This window comes from Scyliorhinus torazame, chromosome 5 (genome assembly GCF_047496885.1).
Source record: "Scyliorhinus torazame isolate Kashiwa2021f chromosome 5, sScyTor2.1, whole genome shotgun sequence".
Lineage (NCBI taxonomy): Eukaryota > Metazoa > Chordata > Chondrichthyes > Carcharhiniformes > Scyliorhinidae > Scyliorhinus > Scyliorhinus torazame.
Genome location: NC_092711.1, coordinates 266565804 through 266592140, shown reverse-complemented (window position 1 = coordinate 266592140; position 26337 = coordinate 266565804). Strand labels below are relative to the sequence as shown.

At 49.3% G+C, this 26337-nt stretch overlaps 1 protein-coding gene across 10 annotated transcripts in view; it reads right to left on the bottom strand.

Moving 5' to 3' along the window:
* The window catches only part of gdpd2 (glycerophosphodiester phosphodiesterase domain containing 2), a 351510-nt gene that overhangs the window by 72427 nt on the left and 252746 nt on the right, over positions 1-26337 (bottom strand). For 9 of the 10 annotated variants that reach the window (XR_011946672.1, XM_072505507.1, XM_072505508.1 and 6 more), the window contains exons 5-8: positions 25441-25500; positions 23734-23832; positions 8343-8436; positions 3655-3800 (exon numbers count right to left, since the gene is read on the bottom strand). Coding sequence is in view for 9 of the 10 variants with exons in the window: in XM_072505507.1 (XP_072361608.1) it covers positions 3655-3800; positions 8343-8436; positions 23734-23832; positions 25441-25500 (399 nt within the window). In the remaining variant the exon portion in view is untranslated. The remainder of the gene's footprint in view (positions 1-3654; positions 3801-8342; positions 8437-23733; positions 23833-25440; positions 25501-26337) is intronic. The other variant, XM_072505512.1, reaches the window with a different exon arrangement.

The following is a 26337-nucleotide window of genomic DNA, read 5'->3' as shown; positions in this document are numbered from 1 at the left end:
AGGCCATGGCCCAGTCTCAGCAGGCCATCGCTGAGGGCATCGGCGCCAGTGGTCATGTGCGAGCCGGCGTCACACTGTTACAGACAGGGTTTGCCAACCCCCTGGGCTCCATGGCTGCAAACCTGCAGGTCCTTGTCGATACCTGCACGGGCCTCCAGGACTGGCAGCGCCAGATGTTGGGGGGGGCGTCGGATGGCCAGTCCGTTCGCATCCCCCACCCATGTAGAGGCCTGGGGCCATCGGGCACCCCGAGGGAGGAGGAGGTGCTGTGGTCCGTCCCGGGTCCCCCTGTAGGGGAGGTCCCGGAACACCGCGACACCTCGGACTCCCCCCCTTCCGTCCCAGGTGCATCGGGTGGGCAACGGGCAGGACAGGCTGGCAGCTCGCCATCCCAGTCGCCCGGGCCGCAGCCTGGCCCATCTAGGCCAGAACGCCCCAGGAAACAGCCGCCAAAGGGATCCCGTGTCAGAGGGCAGGAATCACAGGAGTCCACCTCCAGTTCTGCTGTACCGTCTGGGGAACCACGTAGACGTAGTCATAGGGTCCGTAAGGCCAAACAATTATAGACACTGAGCAAGTTGGCATGGGTGCAGGGCACAGATGAGTTTTAGGGGCTAGGGCACGTGCATGAACTCCTTTCGTTATTAAAGTCAATGTTACACCTACAGAAGCTGCCTTTGTGCTCTGTCCAAAGCGTGCGGGGGGTGTCATGTACGTTGAGTGCAAGTGTGTGAGTGCAAGCCCCAGGTGAGTCTGCCCCCTTCCCCCTGGGCCGCCATCAACATCCCCCCGGGCAGAGGACGGGACCGTGCGCTGCAGTGTCACAGCCGCATGCAGGGATGGTCCGGGTGGATGGTGGTACTGTGGCCATGAGTCAGACATAGTCCAACGATGTGGAGCCAGGAGCTCATCGCAGAGCGGGTTGTCATCATCCTCCATGGCCTGCAATAGACACGCGTCCACCGGCAACTGTGTGAGCCCGGCCGTTGTGCCGCAGGTGGATCGGCAATAGGGGGGGTGGTGTGCATGCGGGTGGGGTTGGGGAGGGGGGTGAGGGTGCTGGGTGGGTGGATGGGTGGGGGGTGTGGGTGGTCGGCTGTTGCCATGGTGTGCGGTCTGAGGCCATACTACCCGATTCCCACGCCCATCTAGTCAGTGAAGCGGGCGGCTATCAGCCTGTCCCGTGCCCGCTGGCCCAGCCGGTAACAGTGGACAGCCACCCGCCCGTGTCTAGCCCGTCTGCCCTGACCATTGCCCCCATCCCCCTCATCTGAGGAGGACTGCGCCTCTTCCTGCTGCTCCTCCACTCCACCCTCCTCTGCCTGCGGCACATCGCCCCTCTGCTGGGCTATATTGTGCAGGACGCAGCACACCACAATGATGCAACCGACCCTATCTGACCGATACTGGAGGGCGCCCCCAGAGAGGTTCAGGCACCTGAAACGCATCTTCAGCACGCCAAAGCACCTCTCTATCACTCCCCTTGTCGCTACATGGGCATCATTGTAGCGGTTCTCCGCCTCATTGCGTGGCCTCCGTATAGGCGTCATCAGCCACGATCGCAATGGGTAGCCCGTCGCCCAGCAACCAGTCCCTCAGCCGGGGATGGCGTCCCTCGTACATGCCGGTGATGTATGACCGCGACAACACGTATGAGTCGTGTACACTGCCCGGGTACCGGGCGCAGACGTGCAGGATCATCATGCGGTGGTCGCAGACCACTTGTATGTTCATCGAATAGGTCCCTGTTGGTGAACACGGCCCTGTTATCTGCAGGTGGCCGCACGGCGACGTGCATCCCATCGATCGCGCCCTGGACCATGGGGAACCCGGCTACGGCAGAGAAGCCCACGGCCCGGGCATCTTGGCTGGCCCGGTCCACAGGGAAGCGGATGTAGCGGTGCGCCATGGCATATAGGGCGTCTGTCACTGCCCGGATGCACCGGTGCACCGATGTCTGCGATATGCTGGACAGGTCCCCACTCAGTGCCTGGAATGACCCCGTTGCATAAAAGTTCAGGGCCACCGTAACCTTGACGGACACGGGGAGAGGGTGTCCCCCGCCAGTGCCACGCGGTGACAGATGTGCCAGCAGGTGACAGATGTGTGCCACGGTTTCCCGGCTCATCCGGAGTCTCCTCCTGCATTCCCGGTCCGTGAGGTCCTGGTATGACAGTCGGGGCCAGTACACACGGGGCATCCTCGGGTGCCTCCGTTGCCGTGGGGCCGCGACGTCCTCCTCCCCCTCCTCGTCCTGTCGGTCAGGTGTCCCTCCAGCCTGGTCGGCTGCCGCCTGCCCCTCTGCGGCAGCCTGCGCCGCCTCTCTGGCACACTCCTACTCCTCCTCCTCATCCAGGGCAACATGGACATTAGTGGCTGCCGCCACGGCGGCCAACATCGCTGGCTGATCGGAAAACATGACGGCCTGGGGGGGGAGGGGCGACGACATGTCATCATTGCCCATACCCCCTCCTTCCCCCAGCCAGGTGGCATGGACCGCGTGGGTCCGACTGTTGGAGGCTGGCACCTGGCCAGGTGGACCAACTCACTTGCCCCCCCCCCCCCACGTCCCTCCCCGGCACGGACCCCATCCCCCTCCCCGGCACGGACCCCGTCCCCCCATCCCCCTCCCCGGCACGGACCCCCTCCCCCCCCCCCATCCCCCTCCCGGCACTCCCCCGGAGCCCAGCCCACTCTAACCCCCCCCCCCCCCCGGCCGCACACACAAACACACAACCCTACACACACCTCTCCCCCACACATTCTGACTGCGGCCACGCCATCGCCTGCCCAGAGCCAACCCCCCAGGCCGTCACTCACCTCCACGCTGGTCGGCGTAAACCTTGAGCACTGGTTGACGACGATTGAAAGGTGGTTTGATTTACGCCGACGTGACCCGTCATCACGTCGGCGGGACTTCGGCCCATCCGGACGGGAGAATATCGGCAGCCCCAAAATCCATTGCCTTGCGCCGACCCGTGCCATTCTCCGAGGTGTGCGGCGCGATTGCCGCCCCGCCGACTATTCTTCCTTCGGAGAATTCGACGGGCGGCGGGGGCGGAATTCACGACGGCCCACGGCGATTCTCCGACCCGGTGGGGGGTCGGAGAATCTCGTCCCAGATACAGCACGAGGCAGGTCCTTCACAATAAATAAAGGCTTGATTTCCCACATCAATGATTACTTTAAAAAGCTGTTAGGTAGACTGCAAGAACTTTAGTCTAATTATCTGACAAAACAAGAGTGCAAAGTCATTGGAGGGCATTTTAGCTCTAACTGGCCATCAAGGCAAAAATGCATTGGGGTTACTTATCTGTTGGAAAGCTGTCTGGATTCTTCTATTTCTGATTTTGATGAACGTTTCTGGGCAGGTAGCTAAGCTACCCACTCAAAGCTGGCAATGTTCATATTCTCGTGAGCTAATAGGAGGTTTATTACATGTTCCACAACAGATGGTAGATGTTAAATATATATTTACTATGCTTAATTATATTCATATTCTGGTCATTCAATTGAGCCCATACAAATAGATATATAGACAATGGTTACTGGGTTAGGAGATGTTTGCTTGTAATCTATAACTCAGTAATTAAATGTAGAAGTATGTAAATATTGAATCGGGTTCTATCCTTCAATAGAATAGCAGATACCTACCATGGGTGCTCCACGGTGTCCCATCATAATTGGTCGTGGTGCCAGATTTTCTCTTTTAGTAATACAAGGAGAGGAAATTGCACAAGGAATGAAATAAAGAATTATCACAACTCCAAGATAGAACATCGGCAGGACAATCTGGAAAACTGAAACAAAAGTGTACGGTAATCATACAGCTCCCACTAGAAATATTATGACACTGTAACTGTATCCAATCCAGCAAACTAGTCCTCTGGCCCCATATGTATGGGGAAGTAGAGGGGCATATTTAGTGACTGGAAACCCCCGAGGAATGGGTTTCCCAGAGGCCTGAATAAGGTCAGGATTGTATTAACATTTTTGGACATAGCCAACAAGATTGAATTGAAAGGATGACTGACCAGCTGACAAAAGTGTCAATCTTCAACACCGGCTGCAACTGAGGAGTTGCTAGGAAGAATGGAGGGAAAGGAAGGGGAGGATAGTAGGTGGGAATTTATCCTGGACCATTGTGGACACTGGATGATGCCACTGAGATCAACTATGGGGGAATAGACATGGTGAGGTGGGTGTGCATGTCATGAGGGTCCCAGGCATATTGGTCGAGGTGTCAGAGAGTAATAGGGTATGGTCCAATCACAAGGTGAAGCAGGTTTATTTGGGGCACGGGTGGGCGGTGCAAACAAAAAGGCACTCCTGGCCCACAAGCAGTGCGAGAAATATACATTCCAGTTTGATCCAGTCATATTATCTTCTTGATGTCTTTTAGGTTTCTTGATGTCTGGGAAATTGCACCAGGCAGTATTAAATCTGAAACACAAGTAAAATCTTAGGTATGCAGTCTTACTGAAATTCCTCAATCTGCCTCTCATACAACCCATCCAACCTGAGGTTTCAAATGATCTCCTCTGACCCTAACCATTGGGCTTTGTCTCTATTATTTTTGCTACTCTATGTTAGCAGTTTAAGAACATAAGGAATAGGGGCGAGATTAGGTCGGAGAATTGCCAGGGGCTGGCGTGAATCCCGCCCCCGCCGGATTCTCCGGCACCGGATATTCGGCGGGGGCGGGAATCGTGCCGCGGCGGTTGGCGGCCCCCCCCCCCCCCCCCCCCGTGATTCTCCGGCCCGGATGGGCCGAAGTCCCGCTGCTAAAATGCCTGTCCCGCCGGTGTAGATTAAACCACCTACCTTACCGGCGGGACAAGGCGGCGTGGGCAGGCTCCGGGGTCCTGGGGGGGGGGCGCGGGGCGATCTGGCCCCGGGGGGTGCCCCCACGGTGGCCTGGCCCGCGATCGGGGCCCACCGATCCGCGGGCGGGCCTGTGCCATGGGGGCACTCTTTTCCTTCCGCCTTCGCCACGGTCTCCACCATGGCGGAGGCGGAAGAGACTCCCTCCACTGCGCATGTGCGGGAATGCCGTCAGCGGCCGCTAACGCTCCCGCGCATGCGCCGCCCGGAGATGTCATTTCCGCGCCAGCTGGCGGGGCACCAAAGGCCTTTCCGCCAGCTGGCGGGGCGGAAATCCGTCCGGCGCCGGCCTAGCCCCTTAAGGTTGGGGCTCGGCCCCCAACGATGCAGAGCCTTCCGCACCTTTGAGGCGGCGCGATGCCTGACTGATTTGCGCCATTTTGGGCGCCAGTCGGCGGACATCGCGCCGATAATGGAGAATTTCGCCCCAGATGTAACATGCAGTCTATCAAATCTGCTCTGCCATTCATTAAGATCAGGGTTAGACACCTACATCAATTCCACTTTTCCACCCTATGCCCTTATCCCTTGAATCCCTTAGCACCCAAATATCTAATCTCCTTCTTGAATATATTAACCGACTAAGCATCCACAGCCCTCTGCGGTAAAGAATTACAAAGAATCACAACCCTGAGAGGGAAGATATTCCTCCTCATCTCTGTTCTCTATCCACTGGCTTCCTATTGTAAATTGGCCTACATAAAATTTTGGAATTCTAAAGACCCAAGAAGCCGAACGGTAGGTGAACGTTAGTTAATTCATGGTCATAAGAATCTGCCCTGAGGCAGTAAATACACACAAAGTATTAGTCCAATTTGGAACTACCACCAATCCGGTCCCTATCTAGGCTGGCTTTACACTAGATTATTATGAGCCCCAGCCTGGCGGGCTTACGTCTACTAGCAGGGCAGCTCATAGTTCACGAGAGATTAATTTGGGTATCCATGTGGGCCTCGTGGGGTTAATACAGGAATCATTAGGATCATTTTCAGATTTTGTGTTATTAGGGAGGTGCTTCACCCACCATGATCACAAATGGACATTCAGGTATGTGCGGTACATGATTTTCCAATCACAAATTAAGTCAAAGCCTTTGGCCTATTGGTAGCAGTCCTGTCTCTGAGTTAGAAGGTGAAGCCACAGCCCAGTCAACCCCAGTGATTTGCAGGTCGAATATTATCTCCAATGCTATGTTGATATCCAGCGAGGTAATTGTGTGCAGACTGGGTGACTGTGGGCTCAGTGATAATGGTCCTACGTCTGGGTGGAATTTTCTATTCTTGAGACTAGGGCAGACTTATATGTTCCCCCCAAAGCGGGTCCTGAAGCTGGGCAGGGGGGTGTAAAATTGAATGAATGGGATTCCCCTGGGAACCCTCCTGCTCAAAACCAGAGGCCATTTCACACTTGGGTGGGCAGGGCCTCGGATGGGAAACCCAAACCCACCTTTTGACCTATTAAAGCCCTTCAGTGACTTACATTTACAAAGGTCCTGGGACTTAGTTCCAGGCAGAGCGTTGCAGTATCGCTCCTGGCCACTGCAGCACTGCCCCTGGCTGGGTTGGAGAGCTGTTAGCCACGCTCTCATGGGCAGGCCTTCGATCCAAAGGCAGCAGGAAGTCCTGCCCACTGCCAATCGATGCGCAAGTGGGTAAATGGCAGTGGGAGTTTGAGAGTCAGCTGTAGCACTTTTGGCACCGACTCTCGGGATAGAATCCATGGAATTCACAGTGCAGAAGGAGGCCATTTGGCCCATTGAGTCTGCACCGACTCTCCAAAGGAACATTCTACCTAGACCCACTCCCTTGCCCTAACTCCCTGACCCCGCGCATTGTTCATGGCCAATCCACCACATCCTTGGACATGTTTGGGAGCCAATTGCTCACCATCCTTAAACTCCTACCCTAAGTGCAGTGTTGGGCTGGAAAGTCTGTCTTATACCCGCTGAGTGGCGGGGAGGATTAGCCACCCGATTTTCTGCTTTTTAGCTCATTGATTATGCATCAACTAGAAACTAGTCAAGTGTCGTGGCAGAATCAGCCGCCGCTGTCGCCTTTACCTCAGGGAGTGAACGGTCCTGTACTCATCCTAATCAAGCCATACTTATCTTTGCTCTTGGACGGCTGCCTAGCAGTGCTTAATGGAATCCCTCCCTAAAGTCACAGAACGGCAATTGATATGGAATTTGTTGTTTCACTGTGAGAGTAGATAGACAGGATCGGACTTTGTGAGATGGCCAATGTTGGGGACTGTAATGTTGTGAACGTGATGCTCCAGCTCATCACCTGAATGCTCAATAGGATCTATGGAGTTCTGATTACTCCTTGAGCAATCCTTTAACTCTTAACCCAAGACAATCTTCCACTACTCCACTCTGTTCCTTGACCACTTCCTAGTCTTGCCTGTGTCTCCCCCCCCTCTGTTCTCATCTTCCCCCAACCCCTCAAATCCTGCCTTGGTCTCCCCCGTCCCTGCTGGACTTGTCTTGAGTGACCAGCCTTGGTGCAGTTTGTGACACAGACACCCGGCATCTCGCACTAATACTCTTAAAGGTAGGCAAAAGCAGAATCTAGTGACCTCAAAGTCGATGAAGTGAAACTCGCCAGGTGCACGGCACCTTTATACAAAAAGGAAACAGACTATTCTTAAATTTGGAGGGGGACATAATTCTGGTGAGTTGGTCTTCTATTGAGCATTCATGAGATGAAAACAAGATGTATCCTGACATAGATTATCAGGAAATGTGACCCAATGATGTCAAGAGGATAAAATTCCAAACTAATTTCCCACCAGTAGGAAACTGACTTTTTCTATCATGCCAGGTTCAGAGCCTCCGCCCATGACAACTCCCACTACTGATGAGAGCGGAAAACTCCACTCTCTGAATCACAGGGGTAAGCTTCTATCTCCACTGCAGAAAACTCCACAAGGACTGTCACCTTTGAGTACTTTGTTGAGATCCAGGGAGAATACTTGTATCCAATAGGTGTGAATGTCTCTCCTCTCCTACACTGTCCTCTCTTGCAAGGTTACATTGACTCTGCAGGCTTGATTGCAACCAAACTATGTGAATGTACTTTGAAGGTTTAAAACCATGAGGAAGGCACCTCAACTTCTCTTCCCCAGTAGGTTCAAGAAGCTCATTTGTGATTTCAGTTAGCGCCTGCTCAATGGCAAACACAATTGGCAGATAAATTTAAGTGATTGAAAATTCACATCTAGTGTGCTCCTGAATTTCTGACATGCACTTCCCAAAGGCAAGACTCCCTTGCGAGCTGCACAAGCGTCAAAAACACGAATATAACTCTACTCAACGCAGGAAATTTGGCAGCAGAACACACATCGTGGGACCTTTAGATTGTAACTTCTCATTTTGGAACTGAAGTTCAAATCCAACTAATTTCAGTGTTTTTGCAGTGTCTGTTTGTCCCATTCTATTCTATTTATCGCTTACTCACGTCTTCTCTTTGATTGAAAGAATTGAGCAATGACGACCCAGGCCACACTAGTCACACCAACAACTGCACCAATGTGGAGGAAAGGAGCTGTTACCTGCCAAGATAGAATACATCTTTAAATTCCAAAATTAAGAATTGAAAGCAAATGCTAGCAAACTGGCTCTTCAGTTTCACAGATAACAGTATCGCAGTAACGGTAGCATCTATGAATCAATCTGCAACTTTACATTCCATAAATTACAACTTGAAAGCAATCCATTCATCCCAAACAGTAGTCTGTTCTTATTCGCCACATGTAGTAGGCTCAATCCAATGTCTCCATTCTGTTCAAAAGTTTCTTTATCATTCTTTCCTTCAATGAAAGATTCTGCAAAATTGACATTGCTGAAGACCTTTAGGACATGCTTTTCCTTCCTGCCAGCCAGGGAGTCAGTGGTGAATGTATTGCCACCGCAGTCATTCCATGCTCCAATGAGCATTAATTAACTAGATATGGGATTTCCATCCCTCAGTCAGCAGGAACACCTGCTTCAGAGAGCTGCAGCCAATCTAGATGCCCACCAGGTCTCTTGTCCCAATAGCGGCAGAAGCTATAGGACTGGGATTGACCCGGAGTTTAAGTCCTGGGAGTCCAGGATCAGGTAAGTGTGGGAGTCTCAAGGTGAGGAGCGATGAGATTTTGGGGTATTGATGGTGATGCTGATGCAGGGGCCATACCTCTTGGGAGTGGGTTGAGGGTGCCTAATGGTGAAAGGAGGTTGTTGATGGAGGCGACAACCCTATTCCTTCCCGTGGTCTAAGCAGGGTCACTTTTCAAGCTTCCCTCTACCTGAAAACACCTCCCATCACCCTGCAAAATTGAGGCCAGGCAGAAAGCAGCCCTTAAGTAGTCATTTATTGGCCTCAATTGGGGCAAGGGTGGGTTTGCCGGACTAGGCCTCACTTGTTCCACCATAAAATTGTGGAGAGGTCAGGGCTGATGGGAGATCAGCAGGAATGCCATCAGAGGAATTTTACAGGTGCCGCTTCCCCAACAACCCCAAAGTGATTCATTTTGGAAGGTCGAATTTGAATGCTGATTACAAGGTTAAAGGCAGGATTCGTGGAAGTGTGGAGGAACAGAGGGATCTTGGGGTCCACGTACATAGATCCCTCAAAGTTGCCACCCAGGTTGATAGGGTTGTTAAGAAGGCGTATAGTGTGTTGGCTTTCATTAACAGGGGGATTGAGTTTAAGAACTGCAAGGTTTTGCTGCCACTTTATAAAACCCTAATTAGACCACATTTGGAATATTGTGTCCAGTTCTGGTTGCATCATTATAGGAAAGATGTGGATGCTTTGGAGAGGGTACAGAGGAGATTTACCAAGATGCTGCCCGGACTGGAGGGCATGTCTTATGATGAAAGGTTGAGGGGGATAGGGCTTTTCTCACTAGAGCGAAGAAGGAAGAGAGGTGACTTGATAGAGGTGTACAAGGTGATGAGAGGCATGGATAGAGTGGATAGCCAGAGACTTTTCCCCAGGGTGGAAATGGCTGTCATGAGGGGACATAATTTTAAGGTGATTGGAGGAAGGTATAGGGGAGATGTCAGAGGTAGGTTCTTTACACAGAGAGTGGTGGGTGAGTGGAATGAACTGCAGCAGAGGTGGTGGGGTTAGACTCATTCGGGACATTTAAGCGACTCTTAGACAGGCACATGGACAGCAGTAAATTGAAGGAGTGTAGTTTAGGTTGATCTTAGATTAGGATAAATGATCGGCACAACATCGTGGGCTGAAGGGCCTGTACTGTACTGTTCTATGTTCTATGGTCTAACCTGCAAACCCAATGGTGGGGGAACATACAATTCTGCCCATGGTGCCTTTTTCAATCATGATCTCTGTTATTGCATTCCACAGTCTGACATGATGGGATTCCAAATGCTAGGCCTAAAAATTAAAAATTAGCTGAGGGGGGTCACGTGATGCGAGCACGTGAGTGGTTGCTTTTTTGGTGAACTCTCGCTCTGCTCATCTTTTAATCCTCATTTTTCCCTGATGAACATTTCATATTTGCTTTTTCTTAGGTTATGTGGCTTGCGTTATGCCCCTGGAAGATCCTGTTTGATTTCTTTGCAAAGAAGAGCCGAGATACATCATTAAAATCGGTGTTTGCAGCAGTTGGAGTGAGCTGGGGTGGGGTCCAGCTTGTAGTGGCACCATTATTATTGAGCGGGCTCTCACCTTGACGATGCTGTGTGCTGTTGTTTGAGGATCTCGGCGCTGGGATGCAAATTGTTAGAAGTCACTTTGAAGGATTATGGGGGTACCGTTAGGAGTTTGATGGAGGATCATTTGAGAGCTCTTGCACTCGGAAGAGCATTTTCCCTGGTAAAGTGCTGCCTTTGTGTTGTCGAAATCCTGCTGTGTGGTGTGTTGTCTATCTTGATAGATTTGGTACGTGGGGATTGGGCAAGGTGTGCCCGGGAGAGCGGTCCCTGGCGAGAGGTGGGAGGTGGGTTCCTGACTGAGTTTGAAAACTAGTTGCCATGCTTCAGTAAGCTTGATTTGGAGGTTGGGCGCATTAGATTTGTTGGAGCACGACGTATCTGGTCTTCAAGGTCAGGGGTCGGTTGGACCCACCGACCACTGGTCCTATATCGTCCTATTCTCAATGCTTGTCATGAGGGGTGTACGGCGGATTGAGTTGTTCCCCATGAATCAGCATTAACGTAACGGGCTCGAAGCCCAATTCCTCCCCCACCCTCCCGAATGTTGCTCTGACTTCCACAGCGGGGAATCCAATCGGTTGGGCTTTGGTGTAAGTATAGTCAAGCGCAGCCCTGGTGCGGTTTGGGCATCCTTTCTTTGGTGTTTTCTTCTCTTTTTCTCTTTGCACGGTGAGCAGGGCGCTGTTCCTAATTCTGATCTAGCGTGGTGCTTTGGGGGAGGCTCCTGCTCGTTGTGCCAGGGAGGAGGGAATTGGCGCTGCCTCCCAGGGCGACCAATTTTCGGCTGTCTTGATGATCCTTCCTGGTAGGGGCAGCGGTATTTATCCTTTTTCTCTTAACTTTTTTAGAATATTTATTGCAACAAGCAGGCTGACATTAACATTGCAATGAACTTACTGTGCAAATCCCCCAGTTGCCACATTCTGGCGCCTGTTCGAGTACACTGAGGGAGAATTCAGAATGTCCAAATTACCTAACAGAACGTCTTTCGGGACTTGTGGGTGGAAACCGGAGCACCCGGAGGAAACCCACGCAGACACGGGAAGGACATGCGGACTCCGCACAGACAGCGATCCAAGCCGGGAATCGAACTTGGGTGCTGTGAAGCAACAATGCTAACCACTGTGCTACTGTGCCACCCATAAGTAGAAGTCAGGACGGTGCTTTGCCGTGGATGGGGTTGGAGAGGTATAGGTTCAGCTGGGGAATAGGTTTTGGGATGAGCTGGAGGTCTTGGGGGTATAGTTTCCTGTTGGGTGGTGCTGGGATATAACAGGTTGGTGCTGTGGCTAGTATCCTGTTGCCCCTGGAGGCTTGGGATGTCCCTTCACGCGTGTACTTGTTGGAGGCATCCTGGGAGGTTGTGCTTTGCTTATTTGGTGCACAGAGGCCTAGGGATGAGCCGAGTCCTATGCTTTGGTGGCGATCCTGTTGTCCCCCTGGAGGTGGGATACATTCTTGTCCAATTGAGCAGCCTGTTGTCCTTTTCAACGGTTGGTGCTCAGCAGATGCCAGGGGTGTACGGTGCTTCGGTTGTGTCCTGTTTCCTGGTTATCCTGTGGGTCAATTCTGGTAGCTCTAACTCTTCTTTCCTTCTTTCTCTTTTCTTGGGACGCCCTTAAGGTCTGTTCATAATCCGAACTTGTTGCCGGTGCTCTCTGCAGTTGTACGGAATGATATTGGTTCTGCTCTTGGTCTGGGATTGAGGGTAAGTTTCATTGTGTGGTGTGTATGTAACTCCCCTTAGAACTGGAGATTTCGGGCAGCACGGTGGCGCAGTAGTTAGCACTGCTTCCTTGCGGCGCCGAGGTCCCAGGTTCGATCCCGGCTCTGGGCCACTGTCCGTGTGGAGTTTGCACATTCTCCCTGTGTTTGCATGGGTTTCACCCCCACAACCCAAAAGATGTGCAGGATAGGTGGATTGGCCACGCTAAAATTGCTCCTTAATTGGAAAAAATAAATTGGGTACTCTAAACTTATAAAGAAAAAAAGACCTGGGGTTTTCAAGTTTTTTCCGTTTACTTTTTGTAAGCATGGGTATGATGAATCCATTCTTGGCTCCTACATGGGTGCAAGTGGGCCTGGTATCTGAAGAGGGGAGGCTGTGGTGGGTCGTTGGTGCCTTTGGTGCTGCTAGAGTTGAGGGAAATGTACGTTGGTGCATGTCCGAAAATGGAGCGGAAAATTCGTCCTCATTTTCGTGGTGATTGTGGGCTTGTGTGGCAAGGGATGGTGTACACCATTTTACCATGTTTTAATAAGAACATAAGAACTAGGAACAGGAGTAGGCCATCTGGCCCCTCGAGCCTGCTCCGCCATTTAATGAGATCATGGCTGATCTTTGTGGACTCAGCTCCACTCTCCGGCCCGTTCACCATATCCCCGAATCCCTTTATTCTTTAGAAAGGCATCTATCTTTTTCTTAAAAATGTTTAAAGAAGGAGCCTCAACTGCTTCACTGGGCAAGGAATTCCAGAGATTCACAACCCTTTGGGTGAAGAAGTTCCTCCTAAACTCGGTCCTAAATCTACTTCCCCTTATTTTGAGGCTATGCCCCCTAGTTCTGCTTTCCCCGACCAGTGGAAACAACCTGCCCGCATCTATCCTATCTATTCCCTTCATAATTTTATATGTTTCAATAAGATCCCCCCGCATCCTTCTAAACTCCAATGAGTACAGTCCCAGTCTACTCAACCTCTCGTCATAATCGAATCCCCTCAACTCTGGGATCAACCTAGTGAATCTCCTCTGTTCTCCCTCCAGTGCCAATATGTCCTTTCTCAGGTAAGGAGACCAAAACTGAACACAATACTCCAGATGTGGCCTCACCAACACCTTATACAATTGCAGCATAACCTCCCTAGTCTTGAACTCCATCCCTCTAGCAATGAAAGACAAAACTCGATTAGCCTTCTTAATCACCTGTTGCACCTGCACACCAACTTTTTGTGACTCGTGCACCAGCACACCCAGGTCCCTCTGCACAGCAGCATGTTTTAACATCTGACCGTTTAAATAATAATCCATTCTGCTGTTATTCCTCCCAAAATGGATAGCCTCACACTTGGCAACATTGAATTCCATCTGCCAGACCCTAGCCCATTCACCTAACCTATCCAAATCCTTCTGCAGACTTCCGGTATTCTCTGCACTTTTTGCTTTACCACTCATCTTCGTGTCGTCTGCAAGCTTTGACACATTGCACTTGGTCCCCAACTCCAAATCATCTATGTAAATTGTGAACAACTGCAGGCCCAACACTGACCCTTGAGGGACCCCACTAGTTACAGGTTGCCAACCAGAGAAACACCCATTTATCCCCACTCTCTGCTTTCTGTTAGTTAACCAATCCTCTACCCATGCTACCACTTTACCCTCAATGCCATGCATCTTTAGTTTATGCAGCAACCTTTTGTGTGGCACCTTGTCAAAAGCTTTCTGGAAATCCAGATATACCACATCCATTGGCTCCCTGTTATCTACTGCACTGGTAACGGCCTCAAAAAATTCTACCAAATTACTCAGACACGACCTACCCTTTATAAACCCATGCTGCATCTGCCCAATGGGACAATTTCTCTCCAGGTGCCCCGCTATTTCCTCCTTAATGATAGATTCCAGCATTTTCCCTACAACCGAAGTTAAGCTTACTGGCCTATAATTACGGGCTTTCTGCCGACCTCCTTTTTTAATCAGTGGTGTCACGTTTGCTACTTTCCAATCCTCTGGGACCACCCCAGAGTCTAGTGAATTTTGATAAATTATCACTAGTGCGTTTACAATTTCCCTAGCCATCTCTTTTAACACTCTGGGATGCATCCCATCAGGGCCAGGAGACTTGTCTACCTTTAGCCCCATTTGCTTGCCCAATACTGCCTCCTTAGTGATTACAATCATCTCAAGGTCCTCACCTATTATGGGCGTCATTCTCCGACCCCCCCACCGGGTTGGAGAATCGCCGGGGGCTGCCGTGAATCCCGCCCCCGCCGGTTGCCGAAGTCTCCGGCACCGGATATTCGGCGGGGGCGGGAATCGGGCCGCGCCGGTTGGCGGGTCCCCCCGCTCGATTCTCCGGCCCGGATGGGCCGAAGTCCCGCCGATAAATTGCCTGTCCCGCCGGCGTGGATTAAACAACCTTTTGAATGGTGGGACAAGGCGGCGTGGGCGGGCTCCGGGGTCCTGGGGGGGCGCAGGGCGATCTGGCCCCAGGGGTGCCCCCACGGTGGCCTGGCCCGCGATCGGGGCCCACCAATCCGCGGGCGGGCCTGTGCCGTGGGGGCACTCTTTCCCTTCCGCCTCCGCCACGGTCTCCACCATGGCGGAGGCGGAAGAGACTCCCTCCACTGCGCATGCGTGGGAGACTGTCAGCGGCCACTGACGCTCCCGCGCATGCGCTGCCCGGGGATGTCATTTCCGCGCCAGCTGGCGGGGCAACAAAGGCCGTTTCCGCCAGCTGGCGGGGCGGAAATTCCTCCGCCGTCGGCCTAGCCCCTCAATGTTGGGGCTCGGCCCCCAAAGATGCGGAGCAATCCGCACCTTTGGGGTGGCGCGATGCCTGTCTGATTGGCGCCGTTTTGGGCGCCAGTCGGCGGACATTGCGCCGTTTCGGGAGAATTTCGCCCCATATCTTTATTTCCATCAGTCACTGGCATGTTATTTGTGTCTTCCACTGTGAAGACTGACCCAAAAAACCTGTTCAGCTCCTTAGCCATTTCCCCGTCTCCTATTATTAAATCTCCCTTCTCATCTTCCAAAGGACCAATATTTACCTTAGCCACTCTTTTTTGTCTTATATATTTGTAGAAGCTTTTACTATCTGCTTTTATGTTCTGAGCCAGTTTACTTTCATAGTCTACCTTACTCTTCTTTATAGCTTTTTTAGTAGCTTTCTGTTGTCCCCTAAAGACTTCCCAGTCCTCTAGTTTCCCACTAATTTTTGCCACTTTGTATGTTTTTTCCTTCAATTTGATACTCTCCCTCACCTCCTTAGATATCCACGGTCGATTTTTTCCCTTTCTACCGTCTTTCTTTTTTGTCGGTATGAACCTTTCCTGAACACTGTGAGAGATCGCTCGGAAGGTTCTCCACTGTTCCTCAACTGCTTCACCATGAAGTCTTTGCTCCCAGTCTACCTTAGCTAGTACTTCTCTCATCCCATTGTAATCGCCTTTGTTTAAGCACAAAACACTAGTGTTTGACTTTACCTTGTCATCCTCTAACTGTATTTTAAATTCCACCATATTGTGGTTGCTCCTTCCAAGAGGATCCCGAACTATGAGATAATTAATCAATCCTGCCTCATTACACAGGACCAGATCTAGGACCGCTTGTTCCCTTGTAGGTTCCATTACATACTTTCCAGGAAATTATCCCGGACACATTCTATAAACCCCTCCTCAAGGCTGCCTTTACCAACCTGGTTCAACCAATCGACATGCAGATTAAAATCTCCCATGATAACCGCTGTACCATTTCTACATGCATCCGTTATTTCTTTGCTTATTGCCTGCCCTACCATCCTGTTACTATTTGGTGGCCTATAGACTACTCCTATCAGTGACCTTTTCGCCTTACTATTCCTGATTTCCACCCAAATTGATTCAGCCTTGTCCTCCACAGCACCAATATCATCCCTTACTATTGCCCGGATGCCATCCTTAAACAACAAAGCTACACCACCGCCCTTACCGTCCATTCTATCCTTTCGTATAGTCTGATACCCTTGGATATTTAACTTCCAGTCGTGACCATCTTTTAACCATGTTTCAGTTATGGCCACTAAATCATAGTCATTCACGATGATTTGCGCCATCAACTCATTCACCTTATTCCGTATACTACGAGCATTCAGGTAAAGTACACTTATGCTGTTTTTTATGTCTTTGTTATGAATCCTAACACCTTGATCAGTAACTTTTCGCAAATTATTTTTCCTCTTACCCTTTCTCCTAATTTTCCTTGTCTTTGAACCCATATCTCTACATAATAACCTGTCACGTAACCTGCTGCCTTGCTCTCCATTAACCATTATACTGTCCATAGCTTTACCCTTCCCTTCCCCCCAACTTGCTAGTTTAAAGTCCTTGTGACCAAAATATTTATCCTATTCGCTAGAACACTGGTCCCAGAATGGTTCAGGTGAAGACCGTCCCAATGGTACAGGTCCCTCCTGCCCCAGTACTGATGCCAATGCCCCATGAAATGGAATCCCTCTTTCCCGCACCACTCCTTTAGCCACGTGTTAACTTCCCTAATTTTCTCAACCCTATGCCAATTGGCACGTGGCTCGGGTAGTAATCCAGAGATTATAACCCTGGAGGACCTGTTCTTGAATTTAGTCCCTAGTGTTTGATAATCCCCAAACAGGTCCTCTTTCCTAGTCTTACCTATATTGTTAGTCCCAACGTGGACCACAACAACTGGAACCTCCCCCTCCCTCTCCAAAATCCTTTCAAGCCGATCAGAGATGTCCCTCACCCTGGCACCGGGCAGGCAACATACCATGCGGGACTCACGATCTGGCTTACAAAGGATGCCATCAATCCCCCTAATTATAGAATCCCCTACAACTACCACTTGTCTTTTTGCTCCCCCCACTTGAATGGCTTCCTGTACCACGGTGCAGTGGTCAGTCAACGCATCCTCCCTACAGCCCTCTTCCTCATCCACACAGGGAGCAAGTACCTCATACCTGTTGGACAAGGTCAAGGGTTGAGGCTCCTCAACTCCTAAACTCAGGATCCCCTACCTGCTTCCCTTGAAGTCATCCTGTTTCTCCTTCGGCCTCTGGTGGGGCTGTATAGGTATCTAGTTATGTCTAATGATTGTGATGCTGCTCTCCTATTTCTCTTCTAACTCATGAATGTTGAGCCTTTTTTCTCTTTGCTTATGGTGATGCATTATTGTGTAATTTTGTTGCATTATTCTTTAAAGTGTAATATGTTTAATAAACATATATATATATACATAAAAACATATAGTTGAATTAAATATTTAGAAAATCTGTAGGTACATTGACCAATGCCAGAAGCACTGTGAACATGTGTACTTGAAGGCAACAGAATAAGTGGTACGGTCCTTTGGTAGTATTGTCCCCAATGGCCAGCTAAAACACTGCAGAAGAAACACTTCTGGGAGCAGTGTTAATTGCTTTAAGGAGAAACGTCCATCCCTATCTCTGGACAAAGTCCCTCCTTAAAGAGCTGCCAGTAGCTCTGTAGTTCCAGCAGTGCCACTGGGAGCGGACTGTCCCCTCACATTGAGGAGCCCAGGTAATCCTGTGGTTAGGGGTCTCAATGAAGGGGGTGAGGGAGGGAGAAGGGGGTAAAGAGCTGGGATCAAGGGACAGGAGGAAGGGTTAAGGGGGAGATGACTTTTGGGCTTGGCAGGGGTGGTTGCGTCTGATGAACACAGGGGACTACAAAGGTGGCCATCTCCCTTGCCTGACACCAGCATGTGTAAGGACATCATGCAGAGCTTGAAGCAGAAGCTTTTCACTATGTGTGTATCTCCATGGCATCACTGATCTAACAACTTGTGGTTCAACATCTGGTGAGCATTTTCCCAGCTTCCATTGTAGCATTTTGCTGCAGTGGAAGCTCAGATAGAGGACATGAGATCCCCGGCTGATGGAATGCAGGTTCATACAACTGCCATCAAAGCACAATCAGCTGCGATGGAGGACGTGGATCTCAGTGCTCGATGGGGCATGCAGGTTCCCATCGTGGCCCAACTTGTGTTGCAGAGCAACCTTAACTATTGACCCATACCTATGTCAGGAAGTGTAAGTTCCTGCCTTTCTGTGGTCAGTAAAAACCTCCAGATTTCTCCAGGAACTCACTGCAGTGCTTCCACCAACTTTGCCTGACCACAAGTAATCATAACCACTATAGCAGCAACTTGGTGATCAGCCCTATTTTGGTATTTATAGTATTGCATCTGTGCACGGAAAGCAATGATGCCATGATCGCACATGCTCAGCAACTTTGTAGCGTGTACACCTATGTGTACCACCCCAGGTTATTCATGCCATGTGGGACGCAGCCAACGGCACCCCCAGTGCTACATATCTGCAAGTCGGCCCGCAGCATGCTTGCACAGTGGTTAGCACAGTTGCTTCACAGCTCCAGGGTACCATGTTCGATTCCCTTCTTGGTCACTGTCTGAGAGGAGTCTTCACCTTCTCCCCGTGTCTGCGTGGGTCTCCTCCGGGTGCTCCGGTTTCCTCCCACTGTCCAAAGATGTGCAGGTTAAGTGGATTGGCCATGATAAATTGCCCTTAGTGTCCAAAAAGGTTTGGGTGGGGTTACCAGGTTACGGGGTTGTTTGGATAGGGTGGAGGCGTGGCCTTACGTGGGGTGCTCTTTCCAAGGGCCGGTGCAGACTCGATGGCCTCCTTCTGCACTGTAAATTCTATGATTCTGTGATTCCACGGAAATAGTTCGGTATGAATGTATTTTACGCCCACTGCACATAGTCGGAAGACAGAAGAACATTAACAACCAGCAGAAAACCTGCGGCTAGATATTAAATATTTGCCATCACCAAGAAGGAAAATAAGTGTGGGGAGTATGTTAGGATTAATTCCTTAATTTTCTGAGAAGGACAAAAGTGGGTTTGAGCTAATGCAGGCCAACATATGGAGTAGCCTTCATGCTATTTTATGTCAGGAATCCCTCCTTCCAATTTGATAGGTCACAGGCGCATGGAAAACCTTTCCAGAGGACTTTAACTGTAGTTGGGGAATGTAAAATCCAGGGATAGCATTTATTTAAGGGCTACAGCATGTCATAAGAGGGTAAGTTGTAATGCTGACCAAATATACTGACAAAATGCTGAGAAGGTTGTTCACAGTGGCACAGTTAAGACAAGATATTGAAGAAAAGAGTTGAAATTGTTGTTGGACGAGATGTACAAAGAAAGGTAGCCTGCGTGAGGATGAAGATCATTCATTAGTAAAAACATAAGTGATTCTTTTGTCTACTATGTACGTACTGTGTACGTTCCTTTGGTCGCAAAAAATACATTTCACTGTACTTCGGTACATGTGACAATAAATATCAATCAATCAATTAAATCCCTTTCGGCCCTCATGTCTAGCTGTAAATGAGGAAAAGGATTGCTGATATTAGAAAGATGGTAATAAAAAGTGTTCTCCTCATTCTTGAATATCAAATCTTCTCCGTCAAATACAGCACAAACCTAGGCTGGGAATGTTGCACCCGCTGGGAGGTATCATTCATATTACAAAATGTCACAAAGCTAATCCCACCAAGTTACCATGCTCCAGCCCAAATTAATTCCCCTGTGAATTCTCCATGACCAGAATTTTAAGTCTGGAGTAGGGAACCCAACGCAGGGATAATTTCCATCTCCTGACCAGTGTCTGATCAGCGTTGCTTGCTATCCTCAGATGTGGCTTATCTTATAAAGACTGGGTTCCAATGATATACCGAGTTACCTATGGAGGGGTGTATGAATGTGAATCCGGAGGTAGAGAGTCACGGATCATAATGTCTAGCTGTCACTACACCTCTTTATGGCGGACTCCCTTACTTATCTCAATCTTGCAGTGTAGTCAGAAATGGTCTGACTCATTAAAGCAGTACACAGGAAAATGTTTGGAAAGAAGAGTGCAAAGATGGAGGACTAACAAAATCAACTAATGCCATGGAACAAAATGCAGCAAGTGACATCTGAAAATAAAACTATGGCTCACAGCTTCCTCAGAGTGGCAATCTCCGATGGATTGCCGCTCTCGACGGACTTACCCACGCTGGAATATCAAATTCCTTGTCTCACCGGGCCTTCCTCACCCAGGCTGGGTGAGGCAGTAGCAGTGAAGCATGCCCCCCACATGCATCGGTGTGGAGTAACTGGGGCATAGAGAGGTAAGACACCACCACTTTCTGCAGCACTAGCTGGAGGGGGGTTTGGAACAGCAGGAGGTTCAGACCAGAGTGGAGGTGGGTGGAGGGGTTGGACCGGAGGAAGGAGGTCAGTCAAAGAGGTGGGGTGGGGGATCAGTCCAGGAGGAAGGCAGGGCCGGGCATCAGTGCAGGGAAGGGGGGAAGGGGGGTTTGCAAGGAATTGCGGGGGTGGGTGGGAGTGGGGTCTAGGCTTTATATATAGTTACTCGAGCGTTAGAACTGATTTTTCTCCTCTAATTCCTCCCAAGTAATTATCAAGGTAAAACTGGCAGAACTATCCAAAGTTAGCGATTTAAATAACTTCTGTCAGATGGTTCCCAGTTCAGCAAAGATTTCACAGGAAGTTAGGGAAGTTAACACTTTGTGGTAGTCACCACTGTTGTATTATATTGTATATACTGCACTGCATACGAGGGTATTACGGTAAGTCCCCTGTATTACAGGTACGGGGGTAGATCCCTGCCTGCTGGCTCCGCCCAGTAGGTGGAGTATAAATGTGTGTGCTCTCCGAACTGCAGCCATTTCGGCAACAGCTGTAGGAGGCCACACATCTCTGTGTAATAAAGCCTCGATTACTCTCTACTCTCATCCCGTCGTAATTGATAGTGCATCAATTTATTACACAGAGATGTGTGGCCTCCTACAGCTACTCTCTTAAAAAAAACTGCCCCAAGGCCCTCAAACAATGCCTGGGGTTCTTTTCGTACTACTCCCAGTGGGTCCCTAACTATGCGGACAAGGCCCGCCCACTCATCCACTCCATCGGTTTCCCACTGACGGCCGAGGCTCACCAGGCCTTCAACCGTATCAAGGCCACGGTCGACGAGACGCTCCCCTTCCAAGTCGAGAGCGATGCATCAGACGTCGCTCTGGCCGCCACCCTCAACCAGGCAGGCAGGCCCATGGCATTCATTTCCCGCACCCTCCATGCCTCCAAAATTCGGCACTCCTCCGTCGAAAAGGAGGCCCAAGCTATCGTTGGAGCTGTGCGGCACTGGAGGCATCACCTGGCCGGCAGGAGATTCACTCTCCTCACAGACCAACGGTCGGTTGCCTTAATGTTTAACAACACACAGTGGGGAAAGATCAAAAATAATAAGATCTTGCGGTGGAGGGTCGAGCTCTCCACCTTTCATTACGAGATTTTGTATCGCCCCGGTAAGCTCAACGAGCCCCACAATGCCCTGTCCTGAGGTACATGTGCCAGCGCACAAGTGGACCGACTCCGGACTCTGCACGACGATCTCTGTCACCCAGGGGTCACCCGCCTTTATCACTTCATTAAGGCCCGCAATCTGCCCTACTCCATTGCGGAAGTCAGGGCTGTCACCAGAGACTGACAGGTCTGCACGGAGTGTAAACCACACTTATACCGGCCGGACCGTGCGCGTCTGGTGAAGGCCTCCCGCCCCTTTGAACGCCTCAGCGTGGACTTCAAAGGGCCCCTCCCCTCCACCGACCGCAACACGTATTTTCTCAATGCGGTCGCCGAATATTCCGAATTCCTCTTCGCCATCCCATGCCCCGATATGACATCTGCCACCGTCATCAAAGCCCTCAACACCAGCTACACTCGGTTTGGTTTCCCCGCCCTCGTCCACATCAACCGGGATCCTCATTTATGAGCGATGAGCTGCGTCAGTACCTGCTCAAAAGGGGCATTGCCTCGAGCAGGACGACCAGCTACATCCCCCGGGGAAATGGGCAGGTGGAGCGGGAGAATAGGACGGTCTGGAAGGACGTCCAGCTGGCCCTACGGTCCAGAAATCTCCCGGCCTCCCGCTGGCAGGAGGCCCTTCCCAACGCACTTCACTCCATTCGGTCGCTCCTGTGCACGGCGACGAACGAAACCCCGCATGAATGTCTCTTTGCCTTCCCCAGGAAGTCCACCTCCGGGGTTTCGCTCCCAACATGTCTGGCAGCTCCAGGACCCGCTCTCCTGCGCAAGCACGTGCGGCTCCACAAGGTGGACCCGTTGGTTGAGAGTGTACAGCAATGCCATGCAAACCCGCAGTACGCCTACGTAGCGTACCCCGACGGCCGCCAAGACACAGTCTCCCTCAGGGACCTGGCACCAGCTGGGTCCCCATACCCCCTCACCTTTACCCCGGCCCCACCCTCCTTTCCCCCAGCGCACCACACAACAGCCCCCGCTCCAGGACAATACGTCCTCCCCTTAGTCCCACCCAAGGATGAAGAGGATGTCGACATGCTCCCGGAATCACCGACAACCGAGCCGACGCCTGACTCACCACCAGCACTGCGGCGCTCTCAACGACGGATCAAGGTGCCCGACCATCTAAATTTGTAACCTTCTCTGAAATTTTAATGACAACCTGTATGTAATTAGTTTTCCATCATCCCCGCTAGACTCATTTTTAACAGGGGGTGAATGTGGTAGTCACCACTGTTGTATTATATTGTATATACTGCACTGCATAAGAGGGTATTACGGTAAGGCCCCAGGTACGGGGGTAGATCCCTGCCTGCTGGCTCCGCCCAGTAGGCGGAGTATAAATGCGTGTGCTCTCCGAACTGCAGCCATTTCGGCAGCAGCTGTAGGAGGCCACACATCTCTGTGTAATAAAGCCTCGATTACTCTCTACTCTCGTCTCGTCGTAATTGATAGTGCATCACACTTATAGGCAATTGCCGGGTAAGCCCTATGTGGGAACATCCTAGAGGGATTTCCAGGTGCACCATTGGTGTGCCCCCCCTTAAATGCGACACTGGGGAACCAGAAAGTTATGTATGTAACAGAAATCAACATTCCCTTTTAAGTATATTGGAGCAGGCCAGGTTTTCATATTCATCAGCATCCACCTTTTTGAGCGAAGGTTGCTCACTGAGTGGAGGTTTGCGTAAAGATCTGAATTTAGATTGAGAATTTTTTAACAGATACCCTAAATGTTGAAATGAGGCCACTCAGGTTAGTAATACAACATTGGTTTTATTCAATTTCAGCATGTGAAATCCCCCAATCAGCGGTAGGACCAATTTTTGTCCCAAATCTATTTCCCCTTGGCTCTATGCTGCCGGTGAGACATCGTAAAATTGGGAGATGGGGTGTTATAGCTGATAGGATATACATTATGGCATGTCCCCAGGATGTACATTATATTTTCCGTTCAATTCCACAGCATTCTACTATTGCAGGCTCTCAGAGAAGAAATTAAAACAAACTGTTTACTTCTAAGTTGCTTTTAAAAGTTTACATTAAGCCAGGTCAGTTACATTACTGAGTAAACTCACTTGCAGTGACAGACCTATAGTGTCCCATTCTTCCTTCCACTTAATTCCAATGACTATCATCAAAATTAGGATCAGCAAGACTAAAATCAGGATTGCAACCTTCAGAGAATGAGAAAAAACACACCAATATGACAGTATAATTTCACAGGCCAGTTAGCTTAATATAAGTCATAGGGAAAATGTTAGGAATTATTATTCCAAAGATATGCGGGTTAGGTGTATTGACCATGCTAAATTGCCCTTCGTGTCTATGATTCTGTAAAAGATGTAAAAGCAGGGCACTTAGATAACTTTAAGGTAATCAGGCAGAGTCAACATGGTTCTGTGAAAGGGAAATCATGTTTAAACACCTTATTGGAATTCTTTGCAGAAATAACATATGCTGTGGATAAAGGGAACCAGATGGATATAATGTACTTTGATTACCAGAAGGCATTTGAAAAGGTGCCACAGCAGCATTGATGTTGTATACTCGGGATCATACCCCATTTGAACAGACGTAAGATAATAGCACTCAGTACACAAAGGTGAGCATTTAAATTGCAGAAAACACAAATGTCTGACTTTGCTAATCCCCAAAACGGCAGCTTTCCACTGTCAAAGTATTCACATTTCTCTTCAAAATCGCTCTAGATTTTGCGTTAATATGAATTTTTCCTAGTTTCCTTGTCCCCATTTTCTTCTTCTCCCTATCCAACCCCCTCTCAGCACTTCCCTTAATTAATGTTACCCAGTCCCTCCTCTCTCTCTCCCCTCCCCAAATGTTAGCATGGTCTGTCTGCTCTCTTTTCCTGCTTTAAATGTTTGCATTTCCCTTGCCTCTCTCAATGGACTGTCTCAACATTATTTTACAACTATTTTAAAACATGTCTTGCAATGAGTCCATCACTCTAATATGATTAGCAGCTCTTGTTTTGGGATGAACTCCCTCCAACTTTGCATTGGTATCCCCATAACTTCCATGGAATGAGGGGTTGTCAACAGGTTAAAAAAACTTACAACTCAAAAGTGGCTCTCAACATTAGCTTGTGCCAGGTGGTTACACTGAACGTGCAGTGGGTCAGAGCTTATCATACCTTAAACTGCAAATGTACCCAATAATTGATCACCAGTATGGAGTACCAAAGCTATTATGCATATGTGCTGTTACTCTCGGCTTCTAATTCACTTTCTTTACAGAGTTGATTCACTCCACTCATATCATTTCATGGAAGAACTCTTCACCTTTATTCATGTGATTCAGTTCAAGCTGGCACTCTATACACTCTCCCTTAATTCACACTGGCAGCCTTCCTCCCATTTCCCTCCCAGTTAAACTATTATTGTATTTTTTCTCAGCTCACACTGGTACTAGCAGTGGTCTTCTCCTGCTTCTCAGTTCATCTGACACTCTCTTCCCCACCCCATCCTCAATCTCACTCAAACTCCTCCATCAGTTCTGCTCCTTGACAACCATCAGTACCACGCCCGGTTTCCCTTCAACCGCTCATCACTGCTCATGTTACCCACCTACTTTTGCTGCTGTACCTGGGGATTACATGCCTGGCAAGAAATCTTTGATATTTCAAAAATATGGTGAGAATTTGTAACCAGAGCTTATAATGTTCAATTTCTTAAATAAGGAATTGCAATTGAGAAGGAAGGGCCAATGCAAAAAAACATTATTTTGAATGGCATGCCGCAGTCAGATTATAAATGTAACATTACCTTGTTGATCCAGTGTAAATAAAGCAGTAGTCCCAGAGCAAAGTGACACAGTGCAAGTATCTGAAACAACAAAAGCAGCAGAACAGTAACAATGGCAAACCAGCCTGGAACTATCTGACTCATTTTCAATGCTACAATGAACAGAAAAGTTACCAATCAAAATCACCAATGAAATGGAAGGACAATTATTGATGAGCAGTCTTTAAAATTGGCTTCAGCAATAAATTATTTTTTTAAGATTGCATGGCCCTTGGAGTGGATGATCTGTACCCCACGTTTCACAGTATGTTTCCTTCACTTCCCATTGTTCAGCAATGCGTCTCCTTCATAATTCACTGTTGAAAATGTTTTCCTTGTCTATCCCACTGTTCCCCGTCATATATCCTCAATTTTCCTTTTCTGCTTACAACTGTTCCCAATTCTGTGTTCCACAGATCTCTAAAGTTTACCTACACCTGGAGGAAAAATAAAAAACATAGCCTTATTGGTCAACTTCTCAAAGGAATGGAGAAAAAGAAAGATTTTGATTATAGATCTCGTAAAGCAGGATTTCAGTTGAGAAAAGTAATAAGATTCTCTTCGAATTAAAAAATAATTAATTATGAATCTGTACTACATATTAAAAATAGCACTTGGTCAAGTGTGGATTAATTAAGGAAAGCCAGTAGAGATTGTTAAAGGCAAATAATAGATATGCCAGAAAATTTGAAACCCGTGGAATAAAATGGACAGTGACAGTACAAATATGAAGTTGGCCGAGTGACAGAAAAGAGTGAGTACTAGTGAATGGTTGTTATTTTTTGGATTGGAGGAAGGTATAAAATGGGGTTCCCCAGGAGTCAGTTTTGGGCCTACTGCTCGTCTTGATGAAATTAAATGAAATTAAAATTGCTTATT